Genomic DNA, 14,361 nt, shown 5'->3' with positions numbered 1-14,361 from the left:
ACTAGTTATGTCTGATGTTCATCAAAAGATGCTTTAATAACAGTTAAGTTTGACGAAATAATTCATATATTTTTTTTTAAATAGCTTCCATGGTTTTGAAAATTATTTTATTATTTCAGGATCGCCTCACTTCAACCTCTCATTTTTAAAAAAAAAAAATCTGTATAATTTAATGCTTTATTTTATGTATGGTTCGATTTGTTTTTTTGGTATGTTTTTTAGTTCGATTTTAAACATCATGACATTTTATAGGAGCCAAAAACATTTATGTACCTGGGGGCACTGCATGCTATTAAGACTGTTTTTCCGCAACAGCAATTTAAGGCTGTTTTTTTAAAGGCTCTGTCGTCGCAGGGATGAAATAACTCATTTTTGCGAATAATATACTATTTTTTATAACTACTGTGACTTATACAACCATTATTAATGATTTTTAGGTCAAGCTAACCAATCTTTAACAAGCACACTCTATTCTAAATCTGAAAATTGCGCATAACGTCAATATGAAAAAATACTACAATTTTGGTAAAATTGAAAATGTTGTTGATCTAATTTTTTAATATTTAAGAAGTTAGTCCAAAGTTATATCAGGCTTCATAAAAATTTTCGAAAATTGAGAATTATTCTTTGACTTTGATAATTTTCATCTAGGTAGAAAAATATTGTCTAACTAGCGGTTTTTAAAAATAATTTAATACCATTTAAAATATTTAAGTTATTTGTCTGTTCTAAAGCCCAGGTAATTCTTTACGGTTTGATGGTTTAAATTGTGGTATTTTATTTTCCTTGGTGAAAAAACTTTGAAAAACATTAATAGCCTTACACTAAATGTTTGACCGAACCCTCAAAAAGTAGGAAGGAAATTTAATTTGCACAAGGGGAAACAATTTCCACAACCTTGTACATTTACTAATTATAAAATAAAACAAAAACCTATTTAGGTAGGTTTAGCAGACAGAATTTTTTTCTATTTCTTGTATTGTGAGTAACTAAGCTTCTCCAACATTAAATTTTGTAACATAATATTTTAATCCTATTTTTAATCTCATGCATCCTCATATTGGTCTTCTTTTTCGCTTGTGATAAAAACTGTAAAGCTCCACAACACGTGGTTTATATCACAGTTGCTTGCAGATTTTTTTCCTTCACTTAATACATACACACACATATATATATTTGGTCTCCTGGTGGTCCCAAAATTACTGCCATTGTAAAACCAATGCTAAATTCTACCCAATGAATAAATAATAATTATGAGTCAATTATCAAGGTGTATTAAATCTATATAGTGTAATTTGTGTAAGATGCAGCACTTTACAGGTTATAGTAGGTTCTGCCTTGTACAGGTGGTAGAAAAAAAATTATTTTCAAAATGTTGATAGATTTAGTGTTTGTTTTTAGAAATAAAACATTATTTTCTAATTATTAAGTTTAAGCATTAATTGCTGAAGAGAAATTTGCTTTGAGCATATTTTCTTCTTTTTCAATTAATGCAGTTGTATAGCTGGTAGTCCAATAGTGCAAATACAGCCGTTTAGCTCTTTTTTTTCCTCAACAGGCTCTATTACTTGTAGGGTAGTAGTACTAGGTACCCATATTTTATGTACAAGGGTAGGACTAATTTACACTGATTTACAAATTGCACGTGGTAATCCGAAAATAAAGTAGAACTTATATTGCATGAGAAAAACTCTTGAAAAAATTTTCTAGGAAAATTTAACAATGGATAGAAAAGTTTTTGTAGGTAAGTAAGTGTGTCGAAGTAGTGCTTTCACTGTGAAATATATTCCTAGTAGTGTTTTCTCAGTGAAAATTTCTTTTACAATTTCTTTCTCTTAAGAGCCCTCTTAACCAGATAGGGCAAGGAAATTTAATTGTTTGTTGTTAAGCATGTATTATTTTCTTATTTTTATTTTTAATATAACCATATTAATCTTATATTAATTGTTGCAAACAATTTTGCTTAGAAAGCTGACAAATTTGTGAAATTTTTATTATTTATATTGTAAATCTAATCAAAAATATCAAATTTTTCGTATCTTTAGAGTATGAAGGGTCACTCAACTCCCGTTGACTGTGTTTGCTTTGATCCCAGAGAAGTAATGGTTTGTGCTGGTTCATTTTCTGGTGCTCTGAAAGTGTTTGATTTGGAAGCTTCAAAAAGTAAGAAATTAATATTTTTATACCTGATTAATATTTTCAAGGCTATTTGAAACTGCTTATTTATTTTGTTTATAGTTATGCTTTTAAAATGGGTTTTTGTAAAACTAAATAATTTAAAATGAACGGTAATTGAAATAAAAATTGAAATAATTTTTGAACTGAAAATCAAAATTAAGAGGAAAATAATTCAAATTTGTTGAAGAAAAAGTAATGAGACACTGATTTTATTATTGACGTCAATAATTGATTTTGGTAATAGTTACATTTTGAAGTAAAAAATAAGCCATGTACTGAAAAAGAAAAACTAATCGAAAAATGGTACTAATTCATTTAAAAGAACATTAAAAATTAGTAAACTTTTATTGATATCAATGATGCTTAATTATTTTTGGTAATAGTTACTAATTGAAATAAAAAAAAGCTCTGCACTAAAAAGCTTAATTGATGTAGAAAATGTACTTATTCGTTACAGGGCACTGTAAAAAGTCGTCATAATATTATTGACACTAATACCTTCCAATTTTATAAGAGATTTCTTATGGCCCCCCGACGATATAATTACAGGAAAAAGCTTGGCTGTAGTAAATTTTCAATATCATGAGTTGTCTTGAGAAACAGCATTATGCCAGATAATATTAAATAATGCAGTTAGTCTACTAAAAATGTGTTTTTATGAATCTAATAATGTAAATCTATCGAGAAGGGCAACAAATAATCTATATATATATAATAAAATAAAGAATTTCTGTGTATATCCGTCTTATTTTGTGTAAACCGGATTGAGAGTACATAAGTTCTAAGAATGCGAGATTCAAAATGAATCTAAATGAGTAAAATTGTAAACAAATTAAAAAGCCCGATTTTTGATTTTTTAATTATATTTTAAATTCCGAGATATTTAAAAAATGAAATTTTCTCATTCGTTCAGTGGAATCTAGTGTTTTAAAATAAGCTGTAGACTATTCAGTTTTTCAAATATTTTAAAGATATCATCAGTCAAATGTATTTTTGAAGCAATAAAGAAAAACAATGGGAATAAAAATATGGCCACAGAAGACGACTTCTTCAGGGGGTACCAGCTCCGCAAGCCATAGAACAAAACCTTTTCTATTGAGAGAGCAAGACAAAGGTCAAAATTTGTCCCCTCAGTATCCCAAAGGTTTTGTAAAAGTTCACGAAAAATGCAAGAAATACATAAAATCAAACCAGAAGAGAAATTTCAAACAAAATCTTGAAAATATAATACAAAAATGAAAATGCAGAAACTCACAGTAAACTGGTCAAAACATGACTTTAGAAATTTATTAACAATTATAACTAATTTTAAAACTAGTGAGACCAAAAGTGAATTGTTTTTTTTATTTTTCACTGAAAATAATTTTTACTGTTGAGATTGTAATTGTCCTGGAAATGGAGGGAATACAAATTAATGTAATGTTTGTTTTCAGGCGTAAAGAGTTCACTTTTGGAAAATCTCTTTCACTTATTTATTTTAATTTCCTTGCTGTTTTTATTGTTTTGTTACTACTTGCATTCTTTTATCTTTGCCATTTCAAAATTTAGAATTCATTCGAAATTTTTATTATGTAAATAATTGAAGTGCAATTAAAGTTGAAAGATAATTTGCATAATCGTCATAAGAGATTGTGTCCATGACTTATTATATTGTGAATAAATACTTGATAAAGTAAGAAACTCTCACAGACAAGAGCTGTTTGCTTCAATGCCATAATGTTAAAGGCAACTGCTACCACATCAACATTTTGATTTAAAATTGTATTTTTGATTATTTGCTTGTTACATAATTTCATTTGATGATAAAAATCAAACAAATGATTTATTAATGCTTGAAAATATCTTTTCTTCTCAATAATAAGACTAAAATGTTTTCATTTAAACATTCTTGTTAGCTTCTAGTTTGTATAATTTCAATGTTGAGTTTAATTTTTTTGGTAACTTTATTTTTTAATATTTTTTTTACATCTTGAAATTAATACAAAATGTTGTTCTTTTTTTCAGTTGTTAGGACGTTAACAGGCCATAAATCATCCATAAGATGTTCAGATTTTCATCCATATGGAGATTATATTGTTTCAGGCTCTCTTGACACAAATATAAGGGTAAAAAGCTTGTTTTAATTTTACTTTTTGCATAATTGAAACACATATAGCTCATAAAATAAATTACCTTTGCTATTTGTAATATTTTTGAGGTCATATTTTTTTATAAGGTTATATTTTCATGAGTAGTAGTTTACTTGTTTTTATTCCAATACTATTACAAATTGTACAATATATAGTTGCCAAACACACAACAACTTTACTTCGATAGCTTTGCTGATCTTCTTTTATTAATGTACTATTTTTTCCAATTTGTATTAAGTTTTATTCGAATAAACATATATATTTAAAGTTTTATTAAACATTGCTATATCTTATAGTTTTTTTTATATTCCTTTTATTTTAGCTTTGGGATGCTCGAAAACAAGGGTGTATTTACACATATACAGTAAGCTTTTTTTTGTTGTTTCTAAAAATATGACTTAGTTGTCCAGTAAAAAAAAGTAGTATTGAAATTGATTTTTTTTTTCAGGGCCATAATAAAGCTGTTAATACTGTAAAATTTAGTCCTGATGGCAAGTGGGTAGCTTCTGGTGCTGAAGATGGGTCAGTTAAAGTAAGTTCTTAAAATTTTTTTGAAATTAGAAATTTTAATAATTAAATGTGTTTATTATGTTTCACAATTATTTTGCTTTATAAAAAAATATGGTGACTATGAATCAATGTTTTCTCGGCTGAATTGAAGGGAAAGAAATTTTTTACATGAATAATTTTTTTGAAATATCTTAAAAGTGTTATTGAGAATTTTAATGAGTCAAAATAATTGTAACTGATTGCACAAATTTTTCACTATCTCAAACTTTTATTTAAGCATGGAAAGTTTACATTAGCACGTTTGCTGCCACCGACACACCAGCGCGTCAGAGCGGTACCTACTGGTATGCCGACGGCACGCTAGCACGTCGATCGACTATGACAAGTTATATGCTCTGTGTTTAGTGTGACTTTAGGAATTCAACGGCGAGGTTGTTTCGGCACGTTAGTGAAGCATTATTTTTTTATTTCTTGTGGTTGGTTTTCAAAACTTTTGTTTGAATTTTTTTATGTGCTTGACTGCCAATATCTGCATATTGTGTTTATTATTTGCAAATATTTTCAGTATTGTTTCATAAATGGTACTACATATACTTGAATGGTATTCCGTTTTATTCCTTTCAAGCTGCTATTTTATGCAATATGCCAGTAATTTCGGAGAATATTGATCAGATGCGCAGGAGCGTCAGTGGCACTCACGAAGACAGGTTGAGTCTGTGTGCCACTGACGCTCCCGAGCGTCGAAAAAAAAAACGCTCTCTAAACAGGAAAATAATATGTTTCTTCGTTTTTCTGGTTTTACTAGTAAAATATAAGGAACATTTAAGCCATTAAAACCCTGTTTTGTAATCTGACTTCTGAGGATGGAAATATCATTTTTAGTGGCAGCGAATGTGTTAATTAAAAAAAAAAGATGCAATTTTGTCATAGGTGTTAAATTTGAAAATTTCAAATATGAATTTTTAAAACTGGTAATATTTAAATTCTTATCCTGTATTTAAAAAGGTATTGAGTGAACTTCTTGAGAAAAAAAAACAGGACCCATGCTATGTTAACTTTATAAATAACATTTAAACAAAGCAACTCTTCCTTAGGGCAGAGGATCTCAAATTCATCTAAAAATGGTACTCTAATCCCATACAGATTAGAATGTTTTTTAGACAGTCATGTAGTAACCCTTGTAGCAAAATATTTTGTGCCTCTCATTGGACCAATATTCATGAATCTTGGCTCAGTGAGGGTTCGACGGGCCCTTATTTTTCTGATATTAAGTTCTATTCTATATAGAATTGTCTGATTCTCCCGATATTTTACAGCCACTTTACAACCAATATCAGTCTTATATAGAATTTTCAGATTCACCCGATATTTTATATTAATTATTTAGCCAATATAATTTAGGTTCTATTATTGGCTATTCAAGGATCAATATTAAAAAATCTAAACATCCCAATATTGAATCCTCGGTGCATGTTCCAATGGGGTCAATATTAAGCATAATTGGGGGCTATTTGCTCCCTATTTGCCCTATGTAGTGATAAAAAAGCTTTAAAATATCTTGTATTATAAGAAAATATTTTTACTATTATGAATAATGTAGATAATATTTCACTTGCATTCAAAATATCTCATAATTTTTTAAACCTTTTTTTTTTTTTTTTTAGCTGTGGGATCTTAGTGCAGGAAAACTATTGACAGAGTTCCATGGTCACACTGCTTCTGTTAGTGGAGTTGAATTTCATCCAAATGAATTTCTTTTAGCCAGTGGAAGTGCTGACAGGTAACTTTTTTTTTTAAATTTTTTTTTTATGTTCATTAAAATATTTGTATATGTACTATTTTAAGGAAAGTATGCCCTTTTACGAGTGTTTGTTACGGGAGAGTGTTTGTTACGGGATAGGGCATATGTTAGTTATGCTTTTAATGTCAATATTAATTTTTTTTGTGGAATTACTTAAAACATATTGTTTAGTTAATAAAGAAAGTTTTTTGTAAGTTTAATAAATGTAAATAATAATGATATTGAAATTTATTCTTTATTTCTAGTTACAAATTTTTTTATTAATTTAAATAAATTAAAATATATACAAAATTGGTAACTGTGTAAGGAGGGGAAAAAAACAGAGATAATTTAAATTAAAAAGGCTTCATTAGTCACTCATAACAGTACCATTAGGGAATTATGTAAATCGTATAGTTTAAATTTATTGGGAGGTGAGATAGGTATTGTCAAAAATGATCTAGAATTTTATTAACTTCCAAATTTAAGAACATATATTTATCTTTTCTGTTAACTGAGTACACCGTAAATACATACAATACACCATTAAATATATACAAAATTGGTAAAAAAAAAAAGATAAATTTAAACAAAAAAAACTTTTTATTAGACAATCATAACAGTATCCTTTGGGAGTTATATAAATGATATTGTTTAATTCTATTGGGAGATGGGATGGCATAGGTATTGTAAAAAATTATCTAGAATTTTATTAATCATCAAAATTTTAAATACAGATTACAATTTTCTGTTAACTGAGTTTAACTAGAATTTAAAAAATAGTTGTATGGTGTCAGTTGCTGTATTTTAATTTACTGCTCATCAGTGCAATTTTAATTTTGTTTTAATATTTTTCTTTAAATTTATTTTCAGGACGGTGAAGTTTTGGGACTTAGAATCATTTCAGCTAGTTTCCACCACAGGAGGAGATGGTCCGCCTGTTCGGTAAGTCTTACATGCATTTGGCAGCTATCAAGAAAATTGATCCTGAATCTAAGTTTGAGGCTATCTGCTGGAATGGTAGCAATAGTAAAACCTTATCCAATTGGAGAGAGTTGAAAAAATGTCATGACTCTCCCAACCTACATTAACTACTTAACCTCACACCTTTATTTAAAGTGATTTATTCTTGTAACTACAAAAACTGCATTAAGTTGGTGTCAGGAGAATTTTCCTGACAGCTGTAACTATATTGTATTGTAAAAGTACCTATAATTTGTTCCAAAGATCGCAAATAATAATTTGTATGTATCAAAAATTGTGATAATCTTTTTAAGAATTGATGAAAATATCTTATAGCTAGACACTAACTTTATGATAAAACGGAAACAGTTTTAAATTAAATTTTTTTCTTCTTCTAAACTGTATATAAATATTTTAAAAAGTTTTATTTCTTTAAAAATTCTATTTTTATATTAGGTGTGTGTACTTCCATTCCAATGGTTTATGCATGTTCAGCGGCTCTCAAGATTCTCTAAGAGTTTATGGATGGGAACCTAGTTTAACGTATGATTCACTTCTCACTGGTTGGGCTAAAGTGTATGACATGGCTATGACACAAAATCAGCTTGTAAGTTAATGTATTTTTTACATGCTATTACATTGCTGGCTAGCTATTACAATTTCTAAGGCTAAATAATTTTTATTTATTGTATGATGTCAATTATTTGCAATTCTTTTGCTACATATTTGCATTGTATTACAGAGATGTTCATATCTCATGAAATCTTTGCAATTTAAAAATGCTACTTATGTATAGTAACAGGGATGCCAAGTTTTTTTGCTTTGTCTTCTAGTAGTAGCTAAATTTATGGTTTAATGTATGATTCTTTGTTTTGTAAATTTGATTTAAAGTTATTTTTCCTGGCCACTGCACATAAATTATTGAAAGATTCATATAACGTGCCACTTTTTCGAGAGCAGTCTTGTGGTAAGGCTTTTAAAATAATGACAGAATTACCAAAAATTCTGAAAGCTTTAGTTTTTAATTGTTTTTCTCTCTATAAGATAATTTTCAAAAAACGTTGTAGTTGGCAGCCCTGTATTAATGGCACCTAAATACTTATAAAGGCTGGCTATTTAAAAGTATTAAATTGAGATTTTTGTAAGCTATATACACTATAGGTCATGCTACATTAATTGTATCATGACCAAGCAAGATAGGAAGACAGCTTGCATTTCAACTGAGATGATAACCTTTCAAATTCATGCATCTAAGATCGCTTAGACATGTACTATCTCTTAAAAAATGATCTGAATAAATAATTATAAAATCATGTGGACTTGAAATTTGTCACCTTGATTTGAAAGAATTGAAGAATTTTTAATTTATATATTTTAGTCTTATTTTGTTAATTGGCGTTCATTCTACAGGGATGATTTTGTTCCAGTATAACACCGGAATTCCAGTATTTTTTTTTCTTTTCCAATACTTAAAATCTAGATAAATTCTGTAGGGATAGTTTTTTTTTTCATTCGTAAAAATAATAAATTAGCTTCGTTGAGGAAAGTTGTGCTTTTCCTTTTTATCTGCAGCAACATAATTTTCTTGCCCACAAAATTAATAAACAAGCAAATAAATAAATAAAAAAGAAAAATAAAGCTGTTTTTTCTCCCCTCAGTTTTGGTGAAATACAGTGTCTGCTTTGAAGGTTTTCATTTCTTGGACTGAAGACCATTGTTGGCAGAATTTCTCTCTAATCTTCATTTTTGTTCATAGATTTTCTTTTTGCTTCATATGTAATGATTCTTCAAATTTTAAATTTGACTTTTGTTTCAAATTTGTCATACTTAATTCAGGGTGTCCAGCTACAGGGAAAATAAGGAAAATCTGGAATTATCTGGGAATTTATTGATTCTGGAAATTTCATGGAAATATCAGGTAATTTCTAAGAAATTTTAGTGAAACAGGGAAAAGTTTTAAAACAACAGGCGATGAAAAATCAAGTGATTGATGCTTCTGTGAGCAGTACTTCACTAAGAATGTCGCAAACAAGTTTTCTCCCAAATTTTTCTAAGTGTCCTGAAGTTTTGAATTGTTCTTTCAATAGTAATTGTTCATCATCCCTGTCCTTTCCTTACAAATTTCCCAAATATAACATAAAATGATATATTTAATACATTATAATGGTATGTGAATTTTGAATTTGAGCTATCACTTTCTTGAAGCTTTCGATTTGTGATTCCATCGTAATTTCTCATCTTTTGATCATTGGTTTTGGAAATTATTTATAATTTTCAGCCTCTTTTATATGGTTTTTCAAATTCCAATATTTGTATACAATGCTTTAAGATGTCCGAATTTAGTAATTTGACTCAAGCGATAATAAAATTCAAAATAAAATATAAAATTCAATATTAAATATCATCTGCGCAATAGAGGAAAAATCTTGGATTTACAGGGAATTATCAGGTAAAAGTCTGAGAATATGAAAGTGTCTTCTCACTGGACACCCTGTAATTATTTGTTAATTTAATTCGATTAATATGGATAATTAATATTTTTTTCATTTCCGTTTTATTTTCTGCATAATTATATCACTAATAGGAAAAATTTTATATTCTTCAGATTTGCTTTTATTTTTGAATTATGAATCTCCTATCACAATTTGTATTAACAGAATTTATGATTAGTATTTGCGTGATTTGCAGCTCATTACGCTCCATGTTTTTCAAATCTTATTTTTCCCTATTCATATTGACCTGATTTACAAACTACAATCACAATTTAATCTTTAGTAATGGTTGATTATGCGATCTTCTAGTCCTGATATCAACCACATTTCATGCACAAATAGCATGTTGCAATTCATTTTAGTAGAGTTTAACTTTTTATAATCAATTAATATATATGCCCCTGTACATACACTTTTTTTTGAAAACTTCAGGTATTTTTTCATGAAACCATTCACTCGTGCCAATAAATTTGAAATTGTAAATTACTTCAATGCCTCTGTTAGAGAAAATAATTTAATAAGTGAAAGAAAATACATCTGTCAGAGGCACTATATTCTGAAAATATTTGAACTATTTTATATGCTTGGATTTCATTTGGGTTGTAACAATAAATGTAAATTTTTTTTTCAAAGTTTTTTTCTGTTCTATAACTTAACGAAATGTAGCAAATTGATGTTTTTCCAATCGTAGATTTAATTGTTGCTAATATTGTATAATTGTTGATCTTTTTTTGTTTCTTTCATGATTAATTTCTTATTATCTTACTAAACTGTTATAAATTTTAGGTCGCTGGTAGTTTTTCAATGAATACTGTGACTGTATATGTAGTGCAGCTAGACAGTTTAAAACCTCTTGCCAAAATGGATAATAGCAATATTTCTTACATTCCTAATCAATATCCAATTACTGGGTGAGACTCATATCTTATTTACTGTTAATGTGTTAATCTAATGAATTGCTTGAAATGTTATTTATTTAATTTTAATGCTCTTATACTATTAAAAAAATGCTCTTCCATTAGTTTCTTATATTTGTTTATTTATTTAATTACTTATTATCATTTTTGTGTTATAAGGGAATTCTTAACCATAAATATAAAATACTGAGAATTCATTTAATTTTCAAACTGGCTATTAAATCATACATTTTGTTTTAGAAATGAAACTGTTTTTCAGTTTGTGAAAAAAATTGTTTATTGAAAAAAAAATTCAAGTAATGCTTTATGTTTAAAATGAAAGAAATTATGTAGTTGTTAAATTTCTCTTAGTCTATTTTTAACTATGATTTTGTATAAGAATGGTCAATATAGTATTCAATGGTTCATTTTCTCATTATCTTGTTTAAAGATTTTTATAGTAATTGTGCTATATCCAATTAATTTAACTTTGTCATTGTGTATCATAGTCAAATTGCTATGATATTCATTAATGCGAGCAATTTCATATGCAATATCTTGAGATTACAGTGAAATAAATAGCCCAAATGAGAATATAATTTAAAGGAATTTCAAACAAAGGAATTTTTTAAAACAAAAACTTATTACTTTGTGCCCTTAGTTGATTAAGAGACTGATTTCCTTTAGAATAATGCTGGAGATATTTTTTATTTTATTTATTTATTTTGAAAATAGTTTTCAAATATAAATTTATTATAAAAATTCTTATTTATTTTTTGGAGTTTCTAATAAATATATTTATTACAATATTTACAGTGCGATTTGCCTTTTATAGAAAAGTTGTATTCATATAAACTTTATTTGTAAACTCTGTAACAATTGATATGAATTTTACTGATATAGCTTTTTGTTCAAAGTTATATTTTTTTTAACATTTAATGTTAAAAAAATATTCGAAGGGACCTTCCAAATATGCATTGAACAATCTTTTTTAGTTTGATTTTTCTTGGAATAATTATATAGTAGGGTAATTTAAGCTATGAGTGAAGCTGTTTGAATGACGTATTAACATTTGAGTTTATGACGAATATTTTTTAATCAGCAACTATTCTGTAAACTAATGTGCTTTAGGTATAAAGTCGTGATTAAGAGAGATGCCATTAAGCATCATAGATATTTATCTAAGATTATTTAGAAATATAAATTTTAGCTGCAATTTTAGGAATTAAAGATTAAATTCTTGTTTTAATTATTCTGTTATTCATATAAGTTTCTTTTCCTAATAAAAAAAAAATTGATAAGGCTAATACTTGAAATATTTTTAAAATTTATAAAAAGTTTAAAAATCTTTTGGAAATGTTTTTTTTTTAGCTTCCAGTAAAATTTATTTTTATTAAAATGGTTAATTATCTAAACTTAACTGTAACTTAATGGTACTGCAATTTTTTTAAAAATAAAAATTAAGGTTATTATAACTATCTGTTGCATTTAACTTATATTGCTTTTCTTAACTTAGATTCTTTTGTTTATGTGTTTCTTATTTTTCGAACTTTTTATTTAATAATGGGAGCCAGTATTTATTGTAATCTATATAATGAACTTTGAATTTTTAGAAATCACTCAAGAAAAAGTTTTGAAAGAGATGCTGGTAATCAAAAGTTGAAGTAAGAACATGCTTTATCTATCATTTATAGTTTAACTGATGCTATTTGTTTCTATTTTTTGAGGAACTGTCCAAGTACAGCTATGTATTATTGATGCATATTTTTCTGACTTTATCTTGTTCAGAAAAGAGATCATTGCAGTAAAGCAACTCTTCGATCTTAATAAATTTTTTTATATTTTTATATAACTTAATTTTTGAAAATCGTCCCATACAAAAAAAAAAGAAAAAAAAGTCAATTTTCTTTAATATGTTTTATTAAAAAAAATAAATATCTTTTCTGAAACAAATACTAGCAAATACTATTAATTCTTTTTAATTTGATCTTAAGACTGCAGGAATATTAATTTTATTAAACAATAAATATATAGTGCATTACAGAGCAAAATATTAGACAATTAAGAAAGTTATACATTTTTGATGATTCTTGTCAGCACTTTATTTTTAATACAAAAGATGTTTTTAAGGAACTGAACAGCTGAACATAATTTTTCTATGCAAATAAAAATATACTTCATATGAAATTTATTTCATTTTAAAAATTTGATTTAAGGGAGGAATTATGTTAAAGCAAGAAACAGATAGAAATCAACTTGGAACTGTAATAAGTGTGAATATTCCATAAGGTCTGAAAATTGATGGAAATGGCTGAAAAAAGAAGAGTTAAAACATCAGTAATAAAATAAAAAATAATTGATTAGTAAAAAAATTTAAAAAGCTACAAAGGAGCTCAAAAAAGTCTGGACCTGAGAGACTTTAATTTCTAAGCTAATGATAAGTGTATAATGCTTGGCACAAAAAAAAAAAAAAAAAAAAAAAAAAAAAAAAAAAAAAACAGGATATCTGAACAATTTGCTTAAGTTCCTTCCCACATTCACACTTAGGAAACACTTTATCCTTATGGCTTTCTGTTCCACAAGACAATGATAGCCCTTATACTGGAGGATATAATTTATTCTCTATGAAACTGGAAAAGGCCATTTTTAAAAATTAATATTTAAAATTACCTGTTTCCAGTTTCATTGAGAATTTGGTGAGAATAATGAAAAATGAACTTGGAAAAAGTAGTGAAGATGGCAGTCAAAGAATGGAAGGAAAATTTGGAAAAATTTTGAGACAAAATAACTTTCGAGTCTGTTGTAGAATCAAGAAGGTTTTAAATAGTTATTGATGCTAAAAGAGAAAAAGTTAACCACTGATTTATCGGTATAATATTGCATAAAATTTAGAGTTATTTTAATTCTTGACTTCTGTATTTGTTTACTTAAGCGTTTTATGAAAGGATCAAATTTTTTGCTCTGTACTGTAGTTTTTTTATGAAAAATAAATTTATTGTAACTTAATTTCTATGTAAGATTGGATGATAGAAAGGTATAGTAAAAAAATTCACATATACTAAAATTTGTGTATCTCGTTTGTTTTGTTGTTCATGATATTTTTTCATTATTTTTAATCTAAGTTTAAGTAGCTTTTGTCTATATCAAGAACCAATATTTTTGTAATTATACCACTTCTTTTTTTCCATCACTACCTGTTACTTTGAAAATTTTCGCTTTGACGCCTTTTAATATTAATAAAGAAGCTCTTAATAAAAAATACTAACTTTGGTGAATAGTAAATTTTTTGGGAATAATTGTTTGTTCAAATTGCAGAATGTTTAAAATTATACATGTTTGAATTAAAAAGAGCCCATTTAAATTAAATAGTTCTCTAACAATGGAGTTTAAAACAGATAGGATATTAACATTAA

At 27.0% G+C, this 14,361-nt stretch overlaps 1 protein-coding gene across 2 annotated transcripts in view; it reads left to right on the top strand.

Moving 5' to 3' along the window:
- The window catches only part of LOC107445515 (katanin p80 WD40 repeat-containing subunit B1), a 68,254-nt gene that overhangs the window by 40,703 nt on the left and 13,190 nt on the right, over window positions 1-14,361 (top strand). For both annotated transcript variants that reach the window (XM_043052893.3, XM_043052894.3), the window contains exons 3-11: window positions 2,046-2,163; window positions 4,183-4,283; window positions 4,630-4,671; window positions 4,756-4,839; window positions 6,482-6,597; window positions 7,471-7,542; window positions 8,017-8,167; window positions 10,839-10,963; window positions 12,562-12,612. In XM_043052893.3, coding sequence (XP_042908827.1) covers window positions 2,046-2,163; window positions 4,183-4,283; window positions 4,630-4,671; window positions 4,756-4,839; window positions 6,482-6,597; window positions 7,471-7,542; window positions 8,017-8,167; window positions 10,839-10,963; window positions 12,562-12,612 — 860 coding nt within the window. The remainder of the gene's footprint in view (window positions 1-2,045; window positions 2,164-4,182; window positions 4,284-4,629; window positions 4,672-4,755; window positions 4,840-6,481; window positions 6,598-7,470; window positions 7,543-8,016; window positions 8,168-10,838; window positions 10,964-12,561; window positions 12,613-14,361) is intronic.

This window comes from Parasteatoda tepidariorum, chromosome 7, assembly GCF_982258835.1.
Source record: "Parasteatoda tepidariorum strain Cologne lab strain chromosome 7, Ptep-v5.0, whole genome shotgun sequence".
Taxonomy (NCBI): domain Eukaryota; kingdom Metazoa; phylum Arthropoda; class Arachnida; order Araneae; family Theridiidae; genus Parasteatoda; species Parasteatoda tepidariorum.
The sequence above is the reverse complement of the archived record's forward strand: the minus strand, read 5'-3'. Positions and strand labels throughout refer to the sequence as shown.